Source organism: Lutra lutra, chromosome 18 (genome assembly GCF_902655055.1).
Source record: "Lutra lutra chromosome 18, mLutLut1.2, whole genome shotgun sequence".
NCBI classification, from domain to species: Eukaryota; Metazoa; Chordata; class Mammalia; order Carnivora; family Mustelidae; genus Lutra; species Lutra lutra.
Window position 1 is genome coordinate 24820734 of NC_062295.1, and position 27285 is coordinate 24848018.

Sequence of the window (27285 nt, forward strand, 5' to 3'; positions counted from 1 at the left end):
CACGAACCTGGCTTCCAGGTCTTTCCAAGTCCTCTTTTAAGAAAGAAGGGCTCACATCGGCTATTAGGAGGTATTTAACTCATTTAAGGCGAAACCCGTTTGGGATGAGTAAAATGTGTTTTTAGTTCTTTTACTTCATGTGATTATCAAATGTCTGTCTTTTAAGGTCACTGCTTTTGTTTAAGGCTCCATTTTTTTAAGCCTTTGTAACATTCCTGATAGGACTAATTCCAAGAGCTAATGAAGCGTCTCCAGCCCCCGCCCCACCCCGGGCCCAGTGTGAGGGTTGGCGGGTTGCGTGGTTACCAGCACTGCGCCCTGTGATCAGGGTGGGGCCTCCCAACTTCTTGGTCCCTTGCCTGGAGGCTGTTTCTACTCAAACATTTAAAGTACCTGAAATATTTGATATTGAAATACACGACAGGCAGAAAGTGACAATGCCACCAATCTGTACTGATACATGATAAATTTTTATTTACCTACCAAAGGGAAAACCAACATTCACATAAGCTGCCTACCCCGTATTTCCAATAGGGAAGGTGTTTCATTTACTATCCACCTTTAAAAGGTTTCAAATAAAATACAGGTAGGAAAATACATAAAGAATTCAGATTATAAAACTCTCCAGGTAATTAATGGTCATAATAATGTTGGGACTGCAGTTAAAAAGGAGCAATTTTATGTAGTCTACTTGGAAGTACAGATAATCAGTACCAAACCTATACATTAGGTTGTAATAAGCAATTGTAAGCAAATGGTATCAAACTGTATAACTCTTAAAAATTTACCTAAAGTTATTATGAACCGTATAAAAATTGATATTATTCTTCCAGTTCTCCCAAAAGCTCTACAAAATCAGTGATGTACCATTCTGCGTTGTCTTTTACTTGTTGTCTGATCACATTTCCTCCAAATCCAATGAAAACATCCTAAGAGGAGAAAAAAGGGGGAAAGAGTTAAAAAAAAAAAAAAAAGATACACCCTGGGGCAGTAAGTGTTCTTTGAAAGAACAAACTGTTTGTGCAAAGAGAGGTAAAGCCGAGCTTCCAAGGGGTGCTTTCTTGCCTCCCCTGTCCCAAGAATGAATGAGTCTGAGCACCTCTGTTGCAAATCCACTCAGGCCCAGGCCACTGCAGCCTTCCAGGAGAATTTAAGCCCCCTTAACACCAGCACAATCTCTTACAAAGATAAAATCCCCTGAGTTCTAAACTGGACACAGGCACAGCTAGGCCAGACAATCTCAAAGAGGGAAGATAAGAGAGAAGCCTGGGGTGCAGGTGAAGTCCCACTGGCCCTAAAATCGGGACCAGAGCAGGCATCTCCTGACAGGGGCCCTCTGTGAGCCTGATGGACCTCCTGACGGACGGGAGGGTGTTACTCTGGGCTGAAGGAGATGACAGCCCCAGGATCTGGGGCAACACTCCACTTTCCATCATTAAATTTAATATTACATCTATGTTGTTTCCTTAGTATCTACCAAGTGATACCTTCTTATAGTCAATGATCTTTCAAAGCGGTACTTTCTCTTTTTCTGCCAGGGTATAGGCACATTGTACCTAATCTGGACACTGAAAGTTCTTTTCCTTGCCTTTTCTCTTCATTTTTGTTTTCAGACCACACAAGGGGAAAACAGAGTGAGATTCTGACCTTCCAGTTAAATTTAGCCTCATGAGCTTCCTGCCTCCTTGGCAGCCCTCTCTGCAGGCCAGCACCGACTCAGCTGTCCCAACACACTATCGCCTTCCTTCTCTGTCCCCAAGCCTTTCAGGGCTCCCCACGGCCTAGTGGGAACCCCCAAGTGCCTGATACATAAAGTCTTCAGCAGTTGCTGAAGAGAAAGCCCATTCCTGCCAGGTTTTGCCCCCTGACCGGCCCAGGTCCGCTCCTAGTGCGTCCCCTCTCTGCTCTGCAGCCCCCCCCACCCCCATCCTGCCAGGCCTTCACACGGGGCAGCTAACCTTCCTCTAGATCACACACTCCCCTGACCACCTCTGAGGGCTACACGTCTGCATAGACACACTCGCGCTCGGTTCAGTCAAGCCTGTCATCTTCTGATGACGGGTAAGGTCCTCTGCAATTCAGTTTGGTCATTTCTTGACATCAGGGTTAGCAGCAACCTGACAGAACTCCACACGGTTTCCTTCAGGCACTCCTTGTTCAACTGGCCCAGCCTCCGTGACTAACTCAGCGCCAGTGTTGGGGGTCAATCATCTGAAGATATCTTATCTTGAGTTGACGCAAGTCAGTGAAAAGGCCCCAAAGGTTCTTTAACCACTTTGTGTTAATCATTTACAGAGAAAACTATTTTTAGATCTCAGGAAACGAGGTGCTAAAAAGTTCACCACTCTATTTTTGGTTCTGTTTTTCTTAATTTAGAATGAAATGATAAGGATAAAGTCCTACCTGAAAGGGACATATTTGATATTCTGGACACTTACTACACAGCATGCGTTTCCACTACACAGCATGCGTTTCCGGCTAGTCTCAGAAAACAGCATTCATTCATAGGAATGAAGGGCTTTAACACAGGCACACTCTCAAACCTCCCTGAGCCTCAGTCCCCTAACTAGTAAAAACGAGAAGATAATGTATAAAGAAATACTTTATCAAATATAAAAACACAGGGGCGCCTGGGAGGCTCAGTCCATTAAGTGTCTGCCTTCAGCTCAGGCCATGATCCCAGGGTCCTTGGATCAAGTCCCACACTGGGCTCCCTGCTCTCCCTGCTTCTCCCTCTGCCCCTCCCTCCTGCTCCTGTGCGCTCTCCGTGTCTCTCTCACTGCACACACATGCTCTCTCAAAAAATAAAATCATATATATGTATGTATATACATTAAAATTTTGGTTACAGCTACAAGAGCTGTCTTACTATTTCTGGTATTATTTAGGGAAGTGAAGCCAAAAATTGGGCACACACCTGGGCTGAGAGGTGGCAGGAACCAGGTCATAAAGTTCTAAACCATTCTCTTCCTTAGGCTTGCAAAATGTCAGCTGACACACTGAGACTGAAGTTGTTTTATTTGTTTTGGTTTTTCACAATGCTACCTAGTGTTCTTGTTTAACTTTCACCAATCTCACAGAGTTCCAAATCAGCCGTCTAAAAGAAAAACACAACCAGAAAAACCAGTACGCTTAATACGTACAGCAGGAGGGCAGGCTTCCATGTCTGTGATGCCATCTCCAATCATGACTATTTTCTGAAATTGAAATTTTTCCTTTAAAAGTTTAATAACTTTTCCTTTCCCACCAGATTCGGCAGTTGGCTGCATCTCATCAAAACCTGCATATTCACCTTAAAAAAGCAGTTAAAACAGTGTCAGTGACCCACAGACTTATACCGGTAGAGCCAGCTTTGTGCACAGATGATACCCTCACTTAAATGTCACCGAGAAAGCTAAAAATGGCCCTCAGTAAAGTGACACAGCCTGGATGTCCACACCTCTCCCCACCCTCCCACGCACAACTTCTGCCTTTAAAGTGCAGGTCCCTCTTGTTGAGGTGTTTAGGTCATCAACACCTTGGGGTCAATGGGTTTTACCCTCTAAGCTGTCAGAGCTGTAATTCTCAAACCTCGCTGAGGGGGCAGAACACCATGAAACAGTAATATATCGAAGTTTTTAAAAAGTTAATATATAATTTCATCTAAGAGGAGATTCCAACTCAGATTTGGTCGATTTTCTTTCTTACAGTAATTCTCACACTCCCTGTCTACATTTTGTTTTTTTTTTTTAAGATTTTATTTATTTGACAGAGAGAGATCACAAGTAGGCAGAGAGGCAAGCAGAGAGAGAGAGAGAGAGAGAGAGAGAGAGGGAGGGAGGGAGGAGGAAGCAGGCTCCCTGCCCAGCAAAGAGCCCGATGCGGGACTCGATTCCAGGACCCTGAGATCATGACCTGAGCCGAAGGCAGAGGCTTAACCCACTGAGCCACCCAGGCAGCCCCCTGTCTACGTTTTTTAACAATCTCTACCTGTAGACCCTTCAAAAATGTTCCACCAACACATTTACTTTTTTTAAATTAACATTATTCGGTTATAAGGCTGTCAGCCACCCGTGGCCATCATGAGAGACCTCCTGAAATGGCGGGGATGCAGCTGTGGCCCTGTGATGGCCCAGAGAAGAACCGGCAGGCCCTTCAGAGCTGGAACAGAGCAGCGACTCACGGCCAACAAACCCTCTTTCCTGAGCCTAAACTGGTTCAAATACAGAAGAGAGCTCAAAAAACGGAACCATAACACATAACAAAACGAGTCACCTGGGTACAGAGGAATCAAGTGCAGGCACTTATATACCGAGAGATTAGATGGACACTAAAGCCGGGAGAGATGATGGCCTAAGTCTATTTCACGGAGCAAAGGATCCCAAGGAGCAAAAGACACCAGTAGAGAATCCTTCATCTCAAGAAAAAAAAAAAAAAATAGAGGGTATGCTGCGAAGTGAAATAAGTCAATCAGAGAAAGACAATTACCATACGATTTCACTCCTATGTAGCATTAAAAAACAAATCAGAGGATCATAAGGGAAGGGAGGGAAAAATAAAATAAGACAAAGTCAGAGAGGGAGACAAACATAAGAGACGCTTAACTCTAGGAAACAAACAGGGTTGCTGGAGGGGAGGTTGGCAGGGGAGATGCGGCAACTGGGTGATGAGCATTAAGGAGGGCACTAGGTGTAAAAAAAAGAACACCCAGTGTTTTAAGATTTTATTTATTTGACAGAGAGAGATCACAAGTAGGCAGAGAGGCAGGCGGGGGGCAGGGGGGAAGCAGGCTCCCCGCTGAGCAGAGAGCCCGATGCGGGGCTCGATCCCAAGATTCTGAGACCATGACCTGAGCCAAAGGCAGAGGCTTAAGCCACTGAGCCACCCAGACGCCCCTACTCTGGGTGTTCTATGCAACTGATGAATCACTGAACTCTACCTCTGAAACTAATAATATGCTAAATGTTAATTAATTGAACTTAAATCAATTAAAAAGGAGAGAATCCTTCATCTCAGTGTTTAACTCTGAGCCTGCCTTACTTAGGTTGCATTCCAGCAGACATTACGTAAGACACTGAACACTAAAACTGACAAGAAAGGGACACGGCGCCATTCAATTCTTACCATTAAAGTAGAACTTCAGCCTATTGGCAAAAACATTGGTCGACGGGATATTGAGCTTTGAAGCAACATGCTCCACGATGCTCCTAAAGCCACCAGATATTAGGAAAACCTGAACATTTCGCTCTTGGAGGCGACTTACTAGCTCCCTGCAAAAAGAAATATAAAACAGCAAAATCACTACTAAACATGAAACATGAAAAGGAAACTAAAATACATTTTCTTGTTCGCAAAGCATTTGCCCAAATACAATGGACAAGGTATATTGCTTGGTTAATTATAATGTTTTATGTATTTTTTAAAAGATTTTATTTATTTATTTGAGAGAGAGTGAGAGCTACAGAGAGACAGAGAGAGCACATACAGAGGGAGGGGAAAGGAAGAGACTCCCCACTGAGCAGGGAGCCCGATGCGGGGCTCAATCGCAGGTCCCCGGGATCATGACCTGAGCTGAAGACAGACGCTTAACTGCTGAGTCACCCAGGCCCCCCATGTATGTTTTTCTAAATGCACTTAGAAATTAATAGGTGGGGGGGCCTGGGTGGCTCAGTCATTAAGCCTCTGCCTTCTGCTCAGGTCACGATCCCAGGGTCCTGGGATGGAGGCCCAGATCAGGCTCCCTGCTCTACGGGAAGCCTGCTTCTCCCTCTCCCACTCCCCCTGCTTGTGTTCCTTCTCTCTTTGTGTCTCTGTCAAATAAATAAAATCTTTTTTAAAAAATGAAGTTTAGGGGGAAAAAAAGAAATTAATAGGTGGGGCTGGACTGCTTAAGAAACCATCCCACAACTCGATCTGCCCATGAACCTAGAAACAGAAAATGAGGAGGAAACTTCGGCTCTCTCTGGGGAGAAAGGAAGGGCAGATGGCGTGGGCAGGGCCAGCCATTCAGACCGCACGTAAGAGCTGAGAGAGGCAGGCGGAAGGCGGCGCTAGAGCCATAGCAAGATGCCCTCAAGAGGATATGCCCCAAAATGCAGGTGCTGATGGAGAGACAGTACCCAGACCAGGGTTCCTCTTACCTTATGCCCGGGGTCAGGTGTGGGGGGTGCTCAGCTATAAGCCTTTGCACCTGTTCCCTAGAGGGCTGGATCAGAGCTAAACGCTCTGTGAGGGCAGCCTTGAAAGGCACTGCCCCACCCATGGCTCGCCGTGTCCTGGGAGAAGAGCCAACAATCAGACTAGGCAAGTCAGATGTCCCCAAAGTCCACACCTTGTCTCCCTAGCTCCTCCAGTGTCCACCCATGAGGAAGGTGCTGCCTAGAGCCCCACCATAAACATGCCACAGTGCCACGGCAGCGAGGCCGTGGGAATAAACTTACTACAGTCTGCCTGAGAATCACATTAATATTTTGTGGTCACATCTCTCGTCAAATGCAGCTGAACATGAAATGTCCGTGACCTGGCGACTGCACGCAGCAATGGGGAGGGCAGGAGGGAGGGAAGGGTCTCACCTGCACACAGACTAAGAGACTCTGAACCCAAACTAGCTTTCTAGCAAGCCACTAAGGCCACACAGTCAGCCATGACACAAAGCACTGGATGACTGGGGATCCCCGTGGATCCCCGCCCCCACCCCCCATCATCTTCTCTGGTTAGTTATGGTCGTTGTTTCCCTCACTGGGTAAGAACCTGTCACTCATATTTATTTTGAGGCAACTATTTTCTTCTGCCATAAGAGTCTTATAAATGGGTGACTGGATGATGCACACTAGCGAATTCAGCTCTAAGTGACGGAAGAAGCTAACTGCCCAGGGTTTGCTGTCAGGGACTAAAACTCGGGGAATTACGGCCGTGGTCCTGCATGTCACCCAAAGTCACTCTCTCTTGCAATTCTTTATCACTTCATAAAGTGAATAAATACTATTCCTACATTTCTGACACGGCAGCCTCAACACCACAGAATTTGGCTAGCTCATCGATTCCTTCTTCTCTGATGACCGTGCTGTCAACATCAAAGCACACTGCATCTGCGGAACAGAAGAGTTTCCCCAACTCTGAATGGGAGACCATCCTCGGAAGAATCTTCCTCCTACAACAGAAGAAGACAGACATATTTAAACACGCATCACCATAAAAAGATCCAATTATGCCTACTAATGCCAATATACTTTGATCTGTATCAAAGTCAGCATATTCCACATAAACATGGACTCATGGGCTCATTTGTTGTTGTTGTTGTTTTTAACACAAAGTAAGCACCATCTAAATGTCAGGCTCTTGGAATACAAAGATGAGCAGGACCAAACTCTTCTCCGAGGAACTCAGTCTGGTGAAGGTACCGACTTACAAATATATATCACATTCAATATTCGACTATTTTTGACCTGACAATGACAGCAGAAAGGCAAGTGCTGAAGTGGAAATGTGCATAAGATACTAAAGATACTACAGGCACACACAGAAGATGATTGAGCTTGCCTATGAGACAGGGTTTCCAGGGGGACAGAAACTCAACCCAAATCTTGAAGGGTAGTGGCCTGAGTGGGTTCTCCAAAGGCAGGGCATCAGTTTGGTGGGTGCTGGGAGTAGGGGGCAGGGAGATGGAGGCCAGAAGAGAGGATAATGACAGCAGAGAGAAGAGCAGGGTCCAAGGCAAGGAACAAGAATGATGGATGACATTCTGGAAACTGCCCACTGGAGTCCAGCTGCCAGGCAGCACACCAAGGGGGGGCTCTGGGCCAGGCTGATGGGTTTAGATTTTAACATCTAGGTAGTGGAAAATCCTGAAAGGCTTTTTCCCACGGAAGAGAGGTCAGAGCTGAACAGCACATTTGTCAGTCATCCATACAGAGGGTATGGCCTGACTGAAGTCACCAGAGAGTAGACAGAGGGGGAAAGAGGGGGGCTGAGGACAGAGCTCACAGGAGCAGAAAAGATCAGATTGGGAGCCTGGGAAGGAAAAGGAAAAGGAAGTCAAGACTCACAGGAAGAGACTGGGAGACCACAGAGCTGTAGAAGCGATGGAGGACAGTTTTGAAAGGGATGTCGTGGGTTTTTATTTTTTAAGAAAATCACTGGACTAGAATCTTGGGGTTAAATGGGATCCTAAAGGTTCCCCAGACCCATCTCCCATCAAATATGTCCCGTATGAGGCCACACAGATGATGCAAATAATCTGTATTTAGAACAGACACTGCTGAAAACAAACCCCAAGGAGCTGCAGTGCACCTGGCAGAAAGGTCCAGGGCAAAGCTGACCTGGGGGAAGAAACGTTTTACATTTTTAACGCTTTTACACCAGGGGGAGGCAAACTATAGCCGGTAGGACAAATCAGCCTGTTTTTGTATAGTCTGTAAAGTAAGACCAACTTGGTTTTGGTTTTGGTTTTTTTATTGTTTTTCAAGTAGTCTCCACACCAGCACGGAGCCCAGCACAGGGCTTGAATTCACAACCCCGAGATCAAGACCTGAGCTGCGATGAAGAGCAGGACACTTAACCCGCTGAGCCCCAGCCCCAGGCACATCTATGTTTTAAATAATTGAAAAAAAAGCCAATAGAATAAAACTTTGCGACACACAGAAATTGCATGGGTTTCAAAATTCAGTGTCCATAATTAAAGTTTCAGAAGAACACAGCCATGTTCACTTGTTTACGTGGCCACAGTTGCTTTTGCACAACACAGCAGGTGGGCCGCTGCAGCAGAGACTGTAAGGCCTGCAAAGCCTAAAATATTTACTATCTGGCCTTTGACAGAAAAACTGCGGAGCCCTGTTTGGAACCCTTATAAAAGATGGCTCTTAATGGGAAATCGGAGTTTCACTGGAGACCCACTGACAAGGGGGAAAGAGAAGACAGTCGTGAATCCAGTAAGATAATAGAGTATTAAACTCTAACATCAGCCTCAATGTGAATGAAGTTTCCCTTAAACATACTGAGCTCCTTTGCAGGTTGCTTCTCTTCCATTCTCTTAATGTTGCAATGACCACAGTCCACCCCTGGTCTTCTCCAACCATACTCACTCCCCGATGGAATTCATCCGGGCTCATGGCTTGAAATGTCGTCTCTGGGATAGGAACTCCCAGATGTGTACCTGGAGCCCAGTTCTCTCTCCCAAACTCTCAACTCCAACCACCTACCTGACCTGACTCACATGTCTGGGAAATACCCAAACACAAGCCTAAAACCGAACCCCTGATCGTCTCAAACTGCCATTCTTGCGTTTACCTAAGGTAAATGACAACCTTTAGGATCCTGTTTACCCCCAAGATTCTAGTCCAGTGATTTTCTTAAAAAAATAAAAACCCGGGGCGCCTGGGTGGCTCAGTGGGTTAAGCCTCTGCCTTCGGCTCAGGTCATGATCTCGGGGTCCTGGGATCCAGCCCCGCGTCGGGCTCTCTGCTCAGCGGGGAGCCTGCTTCCTCCTCTCTCTCTGCCTGCCTCTCTGCCTGCTTGTGATTTCTGTCAGATAAATAAATAAAATCTTTAAAAAAATAAATAAATAAAAATAAAAAAAAATAAAAACCCATTCTCTCCCTTGATGGCCCATGTCCAAAATTCATATCCAATCATTCAGGAAACTATGTTGGTTCTATCTTTAAAGTCTAACCAAAATCAAGGGGCTCCTGGGTCGCTCAGTGGGTTAAGCCTCTGCCTTCTGCTCAGGTCGTGGTCTCAGGGTCCTAGGATGGAGCCCCGCCGGCATCCGGCTCTCTGCTCAGCGGGGAACTTGCTTCCCCCTCTCTGCCTGCCTCTCTGCCTGCTTGTAATCTCTCTCTGTCAAATAAATAAATAAATCTTTAAAGTCCAACCAAAATCTGACCACTTCTCACCCTATGCACTGCTATCGTTCTAGCCTGAGTTACCAAGGTTTCTTGCCAAGACTGTACCAAGAACCACGTAAGAGGTCTCCCACCCTGGTTTTTGTTCTCAAGGTAACATCCAAAGTAATCATTGTAAGCGAAAGCCTAATCCTGTCACACTTCTAGCTCAAAATCCTTCAATAGCTCCTCATTTTATTAAGAGTAAAAGCCAAAGTTCTTACAATTACGAATAGGGTCTGCCCCCTACAGTGATACCACCACCACCACCACCACCACCACCACCACGCCCTCCCCATCACACCTCTGACCTCATTTCCTACTCCTCTCCCCCTCGCTCAGCCACACCAGTCCTCCTGCCGCTGCTCTGGAAATGCACTAAGAAGGCTCCCCGCTCAGGGCCTTTGCTCCAGCTCTGTCTCTGGTGGGAATGCTCTTTACTTGCATACCCACGTCGCCAATCCCTTACCAAGAGTTTGCCCAAACAACACTGTGTGTCAATCATACGTCAATTAAAAAAAATGAAATTTTAAAAAACAAGTTTTCCCACGAATCACCTTTTTCCATGAGCCAACCTTGACCACCCCGTTTATGACTGCAGCCTCTCCCTCCTTATCCTTAACCCAACCTTACTAATATCCCTCACTATGCTTTTTCTTTTTCCTGTAACTTCTATCATTTTCTAACATATGATAAAATAGACTCATTATGTTTATTATGTATTGTCTATCTTTCCTCATTAGGATGCAAATTTCACAAACATAGGATCTTTATCAGCTTTGTTCACTATCCATAGGACTGAGAACAGTACCCAGCATATAGTACAGCTTAATAATATTTGTTGAATTAAGTGAATGAATAAAGCTCGAATGCCATCTTCACTATAAAGTCTTTCCTGATTCCCTGGGGCTGGAAAAAATTTCTCCCTAGAACTTCCACGGTACTTTGGGTAGACCTGTTTTCAATATATAAAATTCACAATAGTCTTACTTATCTTAAACCTATTTATATGTATGTCACCTCTACTCCTGGACTGTAAGCTCTTTATACTAAGATCCAAAATTTTTCAAAACACTTATTTTGAGCCTCTTCTGAGGAGATGCTCAAATAATTTCTGAAGGTTGAATGAATAAATGAAATGATATAGTTGTGAATTACATACCCACAACTATTTTTTTAACTTTTTATTGTAGAGAATTTCAAATACATACAAAAGAGAATGAATACATGAATTCCACATACACATCAACCTGCTTCAACAATCATAGCAAATCCTGCTTCATCAATGGCCCCAGAAAGCATTCTGTACCTCGTCCAACAAGGGGGGATTCCCGCACATCTGAGCAATTCTTAGACACTAGTATGGGGCCCCCCTATAATTCAACTCAGTTCTGACACTATCCACCCAGATAGCATGAGATTCCCCAGGTTAGGGTTAGTTCAGTTCCACAAGACTGAGCCCTCCCTCCCTGCACACACACAGACACACACACACACACACACACACACACACACTGAAGACCCCAGTCCAGGTTGTCACCCGTGCTTCAGACCAACTGGCTCCAACAACCTCCCCCTTGGATTTAATTAATTTGCTAGAGTGGCTCATAGAACTCAGAGAAATGTTTTATTTACTAGATCACTGGTGTAGTATAAAAAGGTAGAACTCAGATGGAAGAGATGTACAGGACAGGACAAGTTATGTGGGAAGAAGCACAGAGCTTCCATACTCTCTCTGAGTATGTCATTCTCCCCGTATCGCCATGTGCTCACGAACCCAACCCCAAAGCTCTCCAAACACGATCCTTTAGGGTTTTATTCATTACAAAGCATGACGGATTAAATCACTGGCTACTGGTAACTGAGCTAGATCACTAGCCCCTCTCTGCTCTCCAGAGGTGAGGGTGGTAGGACTAAGTCACCAAGGTTGGTTCTGTTGGAACAAAAAGAAACACCTTTATCACTCTCATCATAGGAAATTCCAAGAGTTTGAAGAGCTTTGTGCCAGAGATGATCAAATATATTTCTTATTATACATAAATCACAATTTCACATCTAAACACTTCCACATTTTCTCATTATTTCAAAGCAAATCATGTCATTTCATCCAAGATATTTCAGTATATATTTCTAAAAGGTAAAGGCTTTTCTTTTTAACATGCCCATTATGTTTCAATTATAAATATACTACTGTACCTGCTTGGATTCAGGTTTGGCTTCTGAGGATTCTAGAATCAAATCAAGTTAAGAACTTAATCATAGGGGCACCTGGGTGGCTCAGTGGGTTAAAGCCTCTGCCTTCAGCTCAGGTCATGATCCCAAGGTCCTGAGATCAAGCCCTGCATTGGGCTCTCTGCTCAGCAGGGAGCCTGCTTCCCTTCCTCTCTCTCTGCCTGCCTCTCTGCCTACTTGTGATCTCTGTCTGTCAAATAAATAAATAAAATCTTGGAAAAAAAAAAAAGAACTTAATCATATCAGACCTAATGATCCCCTTGCTAATCCATTCCCCATCATTAGCATATCAATTAACATAATATCTTTGTTATTCAATTAATTTATGCCCTCCATCATTTGGATCCTATTTCACCAACCTATCACCTGTTGCTCTTCTCCCCCAAGACAACACACACACACACAAACACACACACACACATACACACAACTTATGTTCAAGATGTACAGAAGATGTCTTGTTCCTTAAATATGTCATGGTTTTTTAAATCTCTATGCCATTGCAAATGCTATTCCCTCTGCCTGAAATCACCTAATCCCACATACTCCGTGGGCAAATTCCTATTTATTCTTCAAGATGATAATTAAATAACCTGCCTTATACTACATTATCTCCTTCCTACTCCTTCAGAGAATTAATTAATCACTCCCATTCCTCTCCTTGAGTGAAATATCTTTCATCTTTGTTTCCAGGACCCAGTAGGTATAAAGTAAATGTTTCATAAATAGAGTTGAATCTAAGAAGTTATTGAGAACTTATAACTGAGATTATTGTTCTCAACAAAACTATTCCAACTTAGGGGTGCCTGGGTGGCTCAGTGGGTTGGGCCTCTGCCTTCGGCTCAGGTCATGATCTCAGGGTCCTGAGATCGAGCCCCGCACGTGGGGGTTCTCTGTTTGGCAGGGAGCTGGCTTCCCCTTCTCTCTGTGCCTGCTGCTCTGCCTACTTGTGATCTCCCTCTGTCAAATAAATAAATAAAATCTTAAAAAAAAAAAAAACTATTCCAACTTAGAGTGCTATTAGCCTAAAATTAAAATCCTTAACCAGCAATGATGACTATCACGAATGAAACAGAATTGACATCATAAATTTTTAAGTTGGAAGAAACCTCACAAAGGGGGGACTTACGTGACCTAAGGGTACCTGCAGGGAGGCCTTCAGGCCAGGAACCAGGGTGCTGGTTGCTACAGCTGCCTGTGTGTGAAGCGGCAACAGCAGCTCCTTTGAGCTCTTCCCTGGAAGGTGGGGGCAGGGAGGAGGCTGCCTCCCTGGGTTCCTTCCTCCTCCCTGCTGATATCTGGGGCTTTGACCCTATCTTTTTTAATCTACTTTTGCTAGGATGCATTTAATAAAAAAAAAAAAAAAAAAGGCAAACCTATTTCCCTTGCCTTTTGGGCTTCTGGGATGTCATCACCTCCAGTTATTGGGTTTGTTTCCAACTGTTAATAAAGCATTGAAACAGTAAAAAAAAAAAAAAAAATCATTTAGGTCATCATTTAGGTCTGGCCCCATGCCTTTCTGTAGGAACAATATTAATGTGTCCATTTCACAGATTAATGACCACAGGTATAAAGAAGTTAAATGACCAGGGTCACACAGCTCCTAAGCGATGGCTAAAAAACTAAAATTTGGATCTCAAATGCATACAGACAGCATAAAAGGTGATGCATAAGTCAAGATGTGAATAAACTGAGAGGCAGATAAATTAAGCAGAACTAAACAAGGTTAAACATTGGATAGGAACCTATCTGGACTGAGGAAATGTCAAAGATTGCCATGAAGAATTCAGACCAGGGCGCCTGGGTGGCTCAGTCGGTTAAGCGTTTGCCTTTGGCTCAGGTCATGATGCCAGGGTCCTGGGATTGAGCCCCACTTTGGGGTCCCCTCTGCTCTCCCTCTCTTTTTATCCCTCTTCCCACTTATTCTTTCTCTCAAATAACTAAAATCTTTAAAAAAAAAAAAAATCAGACCAAAGTTCTGCTAGCTGGACAATGCGATGGGTAATGATTCATTAACAGTGAAAGAAGAAAGTCTGCACATTCTTTGGGAGACCAGTGGATAGAAACAAGTTTCATAAATTGTCAAACCTCCACCAAGCCAGGGAATACCAAGGAGCCTCATATCCCACTCTCTGTGGCTCAGTAACCACCCACATGGCACTGGCCCAGAGGGAATCAACACATTTCACATCACATGGCAAGACAGCTACCCCAGCACAGAAGAGCACAGACTGTCTGTCAGCGGAGAAGCAGTGCTTAGTGCAATGCAACCCCCCTGAGCATGAAAAACGAGTCATATGTAAATGGAGGGAAAGCCAGGAGCAGACAAATTACCTAAGAAGAGCTAAAATGAAATAAATGGGACAGGCTAAAGACTGTGCATGAGGCAGCACAACATAACTAAGAATGGGCAAGACTCCTGAGAAGGACTGACAGGCTCCTGAAGCCTCAAAACTCCTAACCCCAACGCCAGTCTACACTGCCCCCCCCCGTGCCTAGCCTTAGACCTGGGAAGTACAGAACGGGCATCATCTCCAAGAGGCGACCAGTCTCAGTGAGATGACCAGACCAATCATTATTGTTCATGTCTGAAAAGCCAGTGGCTTGAGCTTCTCCCCAACCACAGACAAAACAAATAGCTTCAACCACACCATCAGCCTCAAATATGGAAGGAAACACACATTTCCTTAAGTAAAGTGAGGGCTGACTTCCATATCCCCAGATGAACACGAGTCCTGACTTATGACTCAGAATTGCCAACACCTCCTGGCAGAGAAAATACGATGTTTGAGACAAAAGTGGCACTGAATTTACTGGGTAAGTGGAATCTTTCTCCACACCCTCCCTAGGAGACAGAGCTGGATTACAGAACCTTAACTTTGCCCACAAAATGCTCATGTCAGGGGATATGCCCTCCACCCCAGGGGTTACACAGGTTTCAGCTCCCTGCTCACACTCAGAACAAACGGCCTGAGCCTCACCTAGCCCTTCCCAGCCCACACCGTAAAATGCCCTGCCTCCTTATTCACTGCCTGTTGCCTTTTTTCTCAGCTCTCCACCAGGAGCCACTCATTAATTCAGTCAAAATTCTCATGTCTACAAGGGGGGAAAAAAATCTGGTAAGTTCAGGTGCTTCCAAGTAAATTGTGAACCTTAGAATTTCACACACACAAAACTCCTTGCTAAAGAATGGACTCTGGATCCCTCGCATGTGGCCCTGGCAGGGGGACAGGACAGGAGGCGGAAGAAGTCCTGGTGGAAGGGTATGTGCTTTGACATGGCAGCTCCCAGGCCCAGACCGCTGAGCCCCTCCCTTCCGCGGGTCAGAACAGGTCTCCCACCTGCCCGGCGCCCAGCTGGCCCGTCTGGGGGAAAGAGAGGGCCAAATGGTGAAGAAGCCTCTGCTGACGACCCCTTCTTACCCTCAGGTCCAAAAGTACAAAAGCAAGTTTTTCTTCAGGGCCAGGCTTAGGGGGTCTGATTTTAGATAAGAGGGAAAAACCTCTTCACCCAGAATCTCTTTGAACCCTTCATCTCTGTATTTCATGAGAGGCGTCCAAAATCGCTTCAGCAGCTTACTCTTTGTCAGGACCGACCTCTTACCTTCCCCTGTGTAAGAACAAATGCAAGCTGGTACAGAGACTGTGGAGATCAGCACATCCAAGAGAATAAACCTTACCAGGCCCAGATGGAGGTCACCCTGCGGAGGAGCGCGGAGTCTGCTTCAGGTCGTCCGGGCACTGCAACAAGGCACAAATGCAGCCTGAGAAGCTTCTGGGTCAGAGGAGGGTCAAAGAGCCTCTGGTAAGTAGGCCTAGGGCTCCCAGTCAATGCATTTATAGTGTATTTTATGACTCAAAAAAACTATAGCTGTTCTGGAGAACCTGAGATTTTATGGATCCCACATATATGACAGCAGACAGTTCCATTCAGGTGAGGAGGAAACTGGAAATGATAAATGACAACAACAAAAGACAAACCAGACTCACGTTTCTCCAGTGCCGGATCCCTGGGAAAGAACACTCTTCTCTCCCTGCTTCTTTCCTGAATAAAAATGCAGCATAAAGCTCTGACTACAAATCTCTTGACAAGAGATCTTGAGAGTTCTGCAAGATGAGAGCCTAGAAGGAGAGGAGGAAACAAACATCAAGGTCCAGACACAAGAGAAGAAAGGGAAACTGTCTAGCTTCCCTCTCCCCGCTGGTAGGACTGGTACGAAGAAGGGTCAGATGCAAAGTTCCCTAAGACTGCTTCCCTTGCGAAACGCTTGACTTCTGCCTCCTTTCCACACTGCAGAGGAGTAAACACATTATTTTCTCTGGCTTTGATTCTGCAAAAGCTTCAGGTCTGACAGGAAATCACCTAACCCAATTAGCAGAATGCCAATGAGAGGGAAGGGGGAGAGGATCTACTGAGAGAACAAAACGCAGACAGAGTGCTGACTCAGGTATATCCGAGACTCTGCAAAACAGATCCTTCTGTCTTCAACAGGAGTAGACACAGTGGCCAACAGGCCAAGAACAGTCAACGAAAAGTTCCATTGCCCAATATCGAGGGAACACAGCCAACAATATTGAATTAATATCCTCATAATTAAAACTGTAAGTAAAAGTAGATAAAAGTACCAAAACTCAGAAGAAAAAAAGATAAAAGAAATAGTTAAGAAGATGAGGCAAGAAAACGCAAAGAGACTGAAGAGGGAACCATAATGGCAATAAATAATTCAGAGGGTTCAAAATACAGACCTTGCGTAACCTTTCTCTCATCCAATTTTTGAGTTGGTCTCAAAAGCAAAGAAAAGGAATGTGGCTTCCATCTTGGCCCAGCCTCCCTCCCTGCTATAAAAAAAGGCAGTTGCCATGTGGGTAGCTGCCCTATGGTGAAGCCCATGTGGCAGAACTGGAAACAGCTAAAAAGGAACTGGGACCCTTGATCTAACAACCCTCAAGGAACTGAATCCTGCCCCCCATGTGAATGAGCGAGGCAGCAGATCTCCAATAAAACATTCAAATAAACTGGCCTTGGCCAACGTGACCTCTTGAAAGACCCTAAACCAGAACCACCCAACTAAGCTGCTCCCAAATTTTTAACCCACAGAAGCTGTGAAAAAATGAATGTTTGTTTTAAAGCTGCTAAGTTTGGGGCTAAAGTGTTATACAGCAATAGGTAGCTAGAATAACAGCTTTGGGGTAAGTAAAACTTTCTTAAATAAAGCATGAACAATAAAAGGAAAGCATGAGAGAATGGACTTCCTCAAGATTAAAAACTTGCACTTGCTCTTCAAAAGATACCATGATGGGGCACGTGGGTGGTGCAGTCAGTTAAGCATGTGACTCTTGATCTCAGCTCAGAACCATGACTCAGGGTGGTGAGATCAAGCCCCACATCAGGCTCCACACTGGGCACAGAGCCTCCTTAAGACTCTCTCTCTCTCCCCCTCTGCCCCTCCCTAAAACACACACACACACACACACACACACACCAACAACAACAACAACAACAACAAAAGATACCATAATGGGAAAGAAAAAAGAAAAAGAAAAGACAAGCTACAGAACAGGAGAAAATACTTACCATACACGTATTTGACAAAGAACTTGTATCCAGAATAAAGAACTCTTACAAGTCAGTAATAACACAACTTATTAAAATATGAGCAAAAGACTGGGATAGACACTCCAGAAAAAAAGATATGAAAATAAACTGAAAAGAAGAATGACTAAGATGAAAAAGACCGACCGCACCAAGTATAGGTGAGGACAGGGAACCGCAGAACTGCTCGGGATAGGAAATGGTACCACCATTCTGGAAAACATTTTAGTGGTTTCTGATAAAGTTAAACAGAGGTTTATCCAAGAGAAACCCTCTTTGTGACAGCCCCAAACCAGAACGTCCATCAGCGGAGAAGTGGTCAACAAACGGTGGGATATCCCCACACAGGAACAGTACTCAGCGATCCAAAGGAAGGAATTAGTACCACGCGCCAAAATAAATACAGAAGACGTGATACTGAAAGTAGCCCAACACAAAAGACTGCATACAGCATGATTCCATTTAGAGGACACATTAGAAAACACAAACGCGGGCGCCTGGGTGGCTCAGTGGTTAAAGCCTCTGCCTTCGGCTCAGGTCATGATCTCAGGGTCCTGGGATCGAGTCCCGCATAGGGCTCTCTGCTCAGCAGGGAGCCTGCCTCCTCCTCCTGTCTCTCTCTGCCTGCCCCTCTGCCTACTTGTAATCTGTCAAATAAATTTTTTAAAAAAATCTTTAAAAAAATAAATAAAAAAAAAGAAAAGAAAACACAAACGCTATAATGACAAAAATCAGGTCATTAGGGCTCGGGGTGGGGCGACCCGACTGCAAAGAGGCCTTGGGAACCCTTCAGGGGAGATGGAAGTATTATATCTGCTGGCGATTATAAGTGTGTAGATAATCTCGAAATTCACCCAGATGTACACCCAAAATGGGTGCGTACTGTTGCGTCAACTTATACCTCAAGAAAACCTCAGCTTTAGAGAGGTTATTGGCATGCATCCAGTTACCTGAAAACCTCAACCGTCCCGACGGCTCGAGGTCACCCACGTGACCGTGAGGGCACCGCGACCACACCGAGCACCCACCAGCAGCTGTCGTAATACCATTCAGAAATCCTGGATTTTGTCCCTTCCTCCCCGGACCCTCACGCCCGCACGGGTCAGTCCAGCACTGGACGAGCAACTCGGCGGGCGGCGCCCCTGAAGAAGACGCAGTAAAGCTTCTCTGACCAAGCGGACTCAGCCCCTGACTCGCGGCGGTCGCTGGCAGCAGCGGGTCCGGCAGGTGCTCCCCGGACACCCCAGCTCGGCCGGGAAAGACGGCCCCGCCGGACGCGCGCGGACCCCGACCTCGTCCCGGCGAGGTCCCGGTGCAGGATTGCATCATTCATTCACGCGGCTCGGGAACCGGCGGCGGGGTTAGACCGGGGGCTACTCAAGAGTACACCGGGAAGCGAAAGCCTGGAAACCCCACGAGCGTTTCCCCTGCCGCGACCGAGAACGCCGCCGGCACGGACAAGGCCCGGCTCGGAGACCTGAAGTCGGCACCGGAGCGCCCGGCACGCGCCCAGACTCACCCGGGACTGCTGCCCTTCCTGGTTCCCGGGCTGCCCTTCCGACTGCAGGCAGCCGCGGGCGCGCCCCGACCCTCAGCCGCGGAGCTCCGAGGGGCGCGGCCTGCGCAGACCAGCCGAGGCTTCCCCGAGCAGCCCCGTGAGGTCTGCTGGCAGCGCGGCGGCCTCGGGGCGGGTTTCCCAGCCGCGGGCCGCACAGCCGAGCGGTAGAGCTTTGGCCCCGCCCCTGGGCGGGGCTTCTCTGAGCCCGCCCCTCGGCCGTGGACCTGCAGCCTCGCCACCTCCCGGCCCCGCCCCTGGGCGGGGATTCTCTGAGCCCGCCCCCACCTTCACTTCACGCGGGAGGGGCCGAAGTGCTCCCGGCCCGCCCCACTAGGAACGAGAGTAAGAGAAAGCCAGGGACTTCTGGGCTCCTTAGGGACCTTTTCTGCAATTAACGGAAGCTCCCAGGGATCTTTTTTGAATTCACGTTTGACCTTCTGTTCTAGGAATGTAGGTCTCCAGGGGAATTTCAGTAACTACTTCTATTCATATGATATACCAACCATCAGTTAAAAATATATACAGTATCAAAAGCAAAACTACTTATATTCGCAACTAAAATGCAGAAAGCTATGAGTGACAAAATGAATCTGATTCTTTTTCTTTTTTCTTGTCATCTTATTTTCTTCTAGGTATCACTTGCCGAGCTACTTTTGACTATAATAAATAAGGGGTGAGCACCTCCACACATTTACCTTTGGGTCAGCTGGCTGGAGCAGGACAGTTAGGTGCCGCCCTAAACCTCAGGCGCTAACAGTTCAGGTTCCCTACAAGTGGCCACTCAGGGAGAGGGGACGCAATTGCTGGAGCAGGACACTCGGTCACCACATCCCTGCCCTTTGCTACAGAACCTCTCAAAAGACAGTTCTATCCGGAAACAAGAGTGCTGCTGCTCTGTAGCCAGGCGTGCCCTTGAAGTTCAGCAAGAAAATGGTTGCAGGTTTGGGGCACATCTGGTTTAATTTCTCCCAGATGTGTCAAAGAAGGTTCTGATCTGAAGAATGGAGAGGTGGAATTTTGATGTTCTGAAATATGAGGTAAAAAATGATACCACTAATGGGGGAGGGTAAAATAAGGGGGCCTAAAATAACAATCTAATTAAGAACCTGTTTATATTTTGTAGTAATTTAGACAGCAGTATAATAAAAGATGTTAAACACCAAATATCTGTATATAAGCATAGACAGTAATTGAGTATTTCTAGGGGGAAAGAAACGCAAGTATAATAATGTGGAAAAGTATAATTAATTCCTGCTATTATTCATATTTCATAGATGCTTAATATGAAACAGATTTCAAATAAAATATTTGCACTGAATAAAATCTGTCAGCTACTCATGGTCTCTGTACCTACCTCATAGTCACATCTGTACTAACACTTGGGTCATGAGGTAGCAGTGCTCTACAACACAAACCACACTGGAAAAAAAAAATGTCCAGAGGAAGCTAATGGGTGGTCACAGATACATGAAAGAATCACAAAGTAATCTTGCCTAACAAGTCATAACTATACAAGGAGATTATAATATGCTTCATTGTTGTTCTTCAGGAACCATGTTAAATAACACATGTAAGCCAAATGCAATGCAGTATTTGCACAGCTTTAATCATAATTGGTTAGTAAAAAGTAATACAGGTAATACTAGTAGTATTCCTGAAAGGTTTCCTATATGTCACATTTTTACAAGCTAACATATTCCCTGATGATTAACTGTGTTAGGGTCATGTACTTTTTTTTTTTTTTTAAGATTTCATTTATTTATTTGAGAGAGAGAAAAAGAGAGCATGAGATGGGGGAGGGTCAGAGGGAGAGGCAGACTCCCCATCAAGCAGGGAGCCCAATGCAGGCTTGATGCCAGGACTCCAGGATCGTGAGCTGAGCAGAAGGCAGTGGCCTAACCAACTGAGCCACCCAGGCACCCTAGAATCATGTACTTTTTAAAAATAATTTAGTGATAATAAAATAGCCTTCTAAAATAAAGTAAGTTGGGGGGCACCTGGGTGACTCAGTGGGTTAAAGCCTCTGCTTTCGGCTCAGGTCATGATCCCAGGGTCCTGGGATCGAGCCCCGCATCGGGCTCTCTGCTCGGCAGGGAGCCTGCTTCCTCCTCTCTCTCTGCCTGCCTCTCTGCCTACTTGTGATCTCTGTCTGTCAAATAAATAAATAAAATCTTTACAAAAAAAAAGATAAAATAAAATAAAGTAAGTTGGAACAATCACTCCAGAAAACAACATGATATCGTTCAGTAACACTGAACATGGACATTTCCTATGACCCAGCAATTCCGCCTCGGGGATGCTCAGACGAAATTCTTGCACATGAGTCGCAGGAGTCACACAGAAAATGCTCACGATACTCTACACATATAAATAGTCATTGACCAGACACTTAAAAAAGAGAGTATCATTTAAGATCACAAAGAACTTACAACATAAAATCCAGGGTGGTAGTTATTTCTGGAAACAGGAAAGAAAATGAGACTGGGAAGAAATTATAGATTTCTTTAATGGCAGTGAGTATATATACTTTTATATCTGTGTGCATATATATAAAATATTTTATGATACATGTGATATTTGTATATCAATACATTAAGTACCAATACATTGAAATATCATGTCTTAAAAGAATGTAGTTAAAGAAAAATACAACTTAATGTAAACACTGACTTTCAAAATAAATCACACAGTGCACATATGTCCATGATATGTCCTGTGAATGAGGCAGACTGCAGAATAATATATATTGGTCGATTCCCATTTCTGAAAGAAGAAAACTCTGTGCATGTAAACAGTAATTCTGGTGAGCAATTAATCCTGGGGAGTAAAAGGAATGAAGAATTTACCTTTCTAATTTATTTGGTTTCATATTGGTTGAGATTAGTTTAAAAATTTTATTAGTTTTATAATGGTTGATGAATCAATTAAAACTAAATGCTTTAGGAGTAGGGAGCATGAACTCCATGAAGGTGGCCAAAAGGTACAAATTTCCAGCTATAAAATAAATCTATTATGGGTATGTAATTAAAAAGAGAAAACCTCGGGTTTTTTTCCTCCCCACGTAGGAAGCAAAACCCAATTCTTTCCTCCTATGTTGTCTTTTACTACTTACACAAAACACTTGACTTCTGGTCATGAAATGTGGAAGTTTCACCAGCTGTGTATCCTATTATCCTATAATTTAACTCAATTCTGACACTATCTTCTCAAACATAATATCCCACAAGTTAAGGGCTCAGTCCCACAAGATTGCCCCCATCCGCACACACATTTCAGATACCAGTTATCATCTGTGTTTCTGACTGACTAGCTCTAGATTAGAGGTTCCAGCGACCCCCTCCTTAGGTCTGATTTGCTGGATCATGTACTTTTTCAGAACTCAGAAACACATTTACCAGCTTACTACAGCATAGAGACAGACAACCAAACGTAGAGATACACATAGGGTGAAGTCTGGGAGAGTCTCAAGTACAGGAGCTTCAGTCCCCATGAAGCTCGGGTATAGCACCTCAGGGTGTCATACAACCTGGCAGCTCTTTGAACCCCATACACTTTTGGGTCTTATGGAGTCTTCAGAGGCATGATAGATCAGTAACTCCATTTTCAGCCCTTCTCTCTTCTCAAGAGAATGGGGGCAGGACTGAAATTTCCAAGCTTCTAATTATGGACTGGTCTTTCTGGTGACTAGGTTTCATCCAGAACCCCACCCAGAGGTGCTCCATTAGAACACAAGATGCTCTTAGAACACAAGGGTATCTGGGTTGCTCAGTGGGCTGTCCAATCGAAGCAGGAGCCATAGAGGAAATACACACATTGCCACCTGAAACAAGGGGGAGAAACACCATGGTTTCTCATTTCCTCTCGTCAGGGTTTCTCTTGGCCAAATCTAGCTAGAAGCCAGCTGACACGGGAACCTAAGGGGAAATGTATTTTCTGTAGGTGTCAGACAGAACAGAGCAGAGGAAGAGCAAGGAACAGATAAGACAAAGGCAGGCCAAGGAACAGCACAGATTACAAAGACCTACAAATAAGTAATAAAAAACTAATTCCAGGGGCGCCTGGGTGGCTCAGTGGGTTAAGCCTCTGCCTTCGGCTTGGGTCGTGATCTCAGGGTCCTGGGATCGAGCCCCACATAGGGCTCTCTGCTCAGCGGGGAGCCTGCTTCCCCCTCTCTCTCTGCCTCTCTGCCTGCTTGTGATCTCTGTCAAATAAGTAAATAAAATCTTAAAAAAAAAAACACAACACAACTAATTCCAGTAGAAAAATGGGCAAAGAACATGAATATGCAATTCACTAAAGGCCAATAAACAAACAAACAAAAAAAACTAATTAAACTAGTAAAGAAATTCAAAGAAAAATAATGAGTTACAAATTTTTTCACACATACACAAAGATGAAAAAGGTTGATAAGGATGCAGGAAAATGGGCCCTTATCGGCAGTGTGAATATAAATGCATGCAATTTTTTAACTTCTAGTTACCAATCCCAAAGAGCTCAATCAATGCAGAAATATTTCTCTTTCAGGGTATTCATTAGATAAGTTAAACAATTTACGTTATGTATATACCATGTGGTATATATATGTATGTATGGTATATATATATTATACAATAGAATACAGCATAGCCATTTAAAAGGATGGTAAATCTATATTTATTGACAAAGAGCTTTTGGACAAATTACTGAGTAAAAAGGCAGAATATAAAACAATATATACAGTATGAACTAATTCATATAAATCTATATGTAACTGGAAGATATTTGAAATGTTTACCAAAATGCTGAATGGCTGCCTCTTGATGATTTTCACTCTTCCTTGTACTCTTTTGTGTTACTTGAATCTCCTACATGGTTACGCATTAAGTATTACATTTGTCATTAGGGAAAACATAAAGCTATCCTTATAGTGGAGAAAAATAGGAACACTTACATTATAAAGCGATAGGATTACAATATAAAAAGTGCAGCCATTCATGACTGAATCTTCCCTCTCCTCCTAGAAATTCTACAAAGCAATGGAGAGTTGGTTGAGGGGGACCTGAATAGCCTGTATTCCACAATACTAGAAGAAAAGCCACTAGAGACTCCAAGGCCTGAATAAGGGCCATCTACAGCAGCAGAGATTGGGCAGCAACGCATGGGGAGTGGCACTTGGGAGGTCATAAGGGAAGGAGCAGCAGCAGATCCCAGAAAACACCAGAAAGCAGATTCCCTGAGGATGAGAAGTTCACATGAAAATGAAAATACCTGTTGTTCGGGCGCCTGGGTGGCTCAGTGGGTTAAGCCGCTGCCTTCGGCTCAGGTCATGATCTCAGGGTCCTGGGATCGAGTCCCGCATCGGGCTCTCTGCTCAGCGAGAAGCCTGCTTCCCTCTCTCTCTCTCTCTGCCTTCCTCTCCGTCTACTTGTGATCTCTCTCTGTCAAATAAATAAATAAAATCTTTAAAAAAAAAAAAAAAAAAAAAGAAAATACCTGTTGTTCAAAACAACCAGAGCGCACACAGCGATGAGAAGTGAGGTTGCACTGAGGCTACAAGGAACCCAGTAGACAGAGAAGGTACAGAGTATCCAAAAGAATGTCTTGGAAACCAAATGTGATAAATCTCAGAAAGCAGATAAACAGCTCACCTCAAAGGCAGGCACTATGTTTCCTGGGTTCAATGACCAGTGACAAAGCCAGAGAGCACAGGTATGACAGCAGGTACGGGCCAGTTTAGGACAAGGAAGCAAAGGAAGAGAGGTTACACAAAAACTAAGAAAAGCCACACTGAATGAGGCGGTGTGACCATGGCAGCTAAAAACTTTGGCACTGTTCAGCCTGGAAAACTACCTTGGGCCCTCTTGCCCTTCCTTCGCAGGAGATCCCTGAAAATCATGGGTACTAGAAAACACAATTCATTTAAAAATGGATTAAAAATGGGTGCCTGGGTAGCTCAGTTGGTTAAGCGACTGCCTTTGGCTTGGGTCATGATCCTGGAGTCCTGGGATTGAGTCCCATATCAGGCTCCCTGCTCAAGGGGCTAGTCTGCTTCTCCCTCTGACCCCCCCCATGTTCTCTCTCTCAAATAAATAAAATCTTTTAAAGAAATGGATTAAAAATAAAGAAGAACAAAGTGACAAATACCTTTGTTATGAGTTAAAACTGTGTACCTCCAAAATTCATATGCTTACGTTCTAACCTCTCATACCTCACAATGTGAAAACAGTTGGAGATAAGGCTGTCAAAGAGATGATTAGGTCAACATGAGGTCCTTAGACTACACCCTAATCCAGTGCAACTGGGATCTCAAAACAAATAGGAAAGCTGGATGCATGGAGAGACACCAGAAATGTGAGTGCACACAGAACAAAGATTCTATGAGGACACGCTGAGAAAGCAGCCTTCTGCAAACCCAAAGAGAAGGCTTGGAAGAAACCAAACATGCTGACACCTTGATCTTGGTCTTCTAGCTTGCAGAAGAGTGAGAAAACAAATTTGTATTGTTTAAGTCACCCAGTCTGTGGTTTTTTGTTATACAAACTAATACAACTTTTCATACAAAATTACTATTTAAGAGTGGTAGAAAAGGACAGCAAATCTTACCTATAGCTAGAAGTACACACCAAAAAACTGTAAGTCACAGAAAAGATGAAAACTAAGACTGATTATATATTCTGTTTTGATATTAAAAACACAGGGAATTGACTCCATCCAAACAAAAATACAAAGGCAGGAGTTCAGGGAAGAGATGACATGAGAAGAGGAAGACAAAAGACAAAACAAAATCTAAGGGAAAAGTCAAAGGGGGAAAATAAAAAAATAAAGATGAAACTAAAAAAGGACACAAATAAATTAGATACTATGAAAAACTCACTTACCAATACAAAGGATAGAACTGAGCAAAGCAAACAGTATATAATGATAGAGAATTAAGGAACCTATATAAAATAATGAAAGAGAATAAAAGAGAAAATGATAGAAAACGGGCAAGGGAGATGCAACAAAAGCATAGCTGAACTTCCCAAAGCAAATAACCAAACATGAGAATAAAATAAGTATTTAAAGATACATAAATAACAGCTACTGGATTTAAAAATAAGGAAAGACGCCGTTGAAGAAACCATCAACAGCTTCCTGCTGACCTTGGTGGGAGGCAGTGGCTGAATTTGCATCAGCTCTTTGTCCTCAAGATCCTCCTTTAGCTCCTCCCCGTCCTGAACCTAGTGTCATAGCTCCAGGCCAAGGCCTCCCTGATCTTTCCAGCATCTGAAGGACACTCATCCCATCAAGATGAACCACAGTGTGGTCCTCACTTCTAAAACTATTTGAAAGCAAGAGCAGTTGCCCCGGCCAGAGATAATGGTCTCTGAATCAAGCCCAGAGGAATGACATGGGGGAGTTGTAAGAGACGCAGTCTGGAGATCCATAGAGTTCTTGTGCATCTAAAGATCTCTCCAGGAGAGGAGTTAAGATGGCAGAGGAATAGGGGGACCCTAAGTTTGTCTTATCCCTTGAATACTGCTAGATAGTTATCAAGTCATTCGGAACACCCAAAAATCAGTAGGAAGTCTGAGAAAACAAATTCTGCAAGTCTCCTGGGAGAAAAGCCACCACTAATCCAAAGGTAGGAAGTACAGAGACTTGAATCCGGTGTGCTATAGCTAAGGATATGATGGCAGGGAGAGAGACTGCCTAAGGAGACTACCCCAAAGTATTAAAAACACCAGAGCCAACATTAGAACCTTTAGAAGTCGGCTACAGCGGGGGATGTGCCTGGCTTCAAGGTGCTCAGGTGGCGAAGCTGGGTGGAATCCAGGCTGTGACAGTGCGGTCTGAGGATCGCCAGGTGCGCAAGAAATGGTGGTGCCTGCGTGCCAAATGGTTCCCAGGCACAGGAGCATGAAAGCACGCTGAGAACAGTGAGTCCAGGTGCCAATTCTCTGCTCTGGGTTGTCCTAAACTGTGAACCGCTGAGCCGTCCTGCGACCACTTTCATGGGTCTGGTTCAGCAAAAGGCAGAAAGGTGGCGAGACCCTCCCTGGGTGAACAGCCTGGGTCTACAACCGC

The 27285-nt window shown here is 44.7% G+C and overlaps 1 protein-coding gene across 11 annotated transcripts in view; it reads right to left on the minus strand.

The window, feature by feature from the left end:
- Positions 1–451: 451 nt before the first annotated feature.
- Positions 452–27285, minus strand: part of PSPH (phosphoserine phosphatase) — a 44015-nt gene continuing 17181 nt past the window's right edge. For 3 of the 11 annotated variants that reach the window (XM_047713662.1, XM_047713664.1, XM_047713665.1), the window contains 5 exons: positions 6971–7129; positions 6120–6254; positions 5104–5249; positions 3144–3292; positions 452–929 (listed from right to left, as the gene is read on the minus strand). In XM_047713662.1, the coding sequence (XP_047569618.1) occupies positions 822–929; positions 3144–3292; positions 5104–5249; positions 6120–6254; positions 6971–7110 (678 nt within the window). In that variant the 5' untranslated portion in view covers positions 7111–7129 and the 3' untranslated portion in view covers positions 452–821. Of the gene's footprint in view, positions 930–3143; positions 3293–5103; positions 5250–6119; positions 6255–6970; positions 7130–15768; positions 15864–16078; positions 16316–19200; positions 19417–27285 lie in introns of those variants that run through there. The other 8 variants (XM_047713660.1, XM_047713659.1, XM_047713667.1 and 5 more) reach the window with 7 other exon arrangements.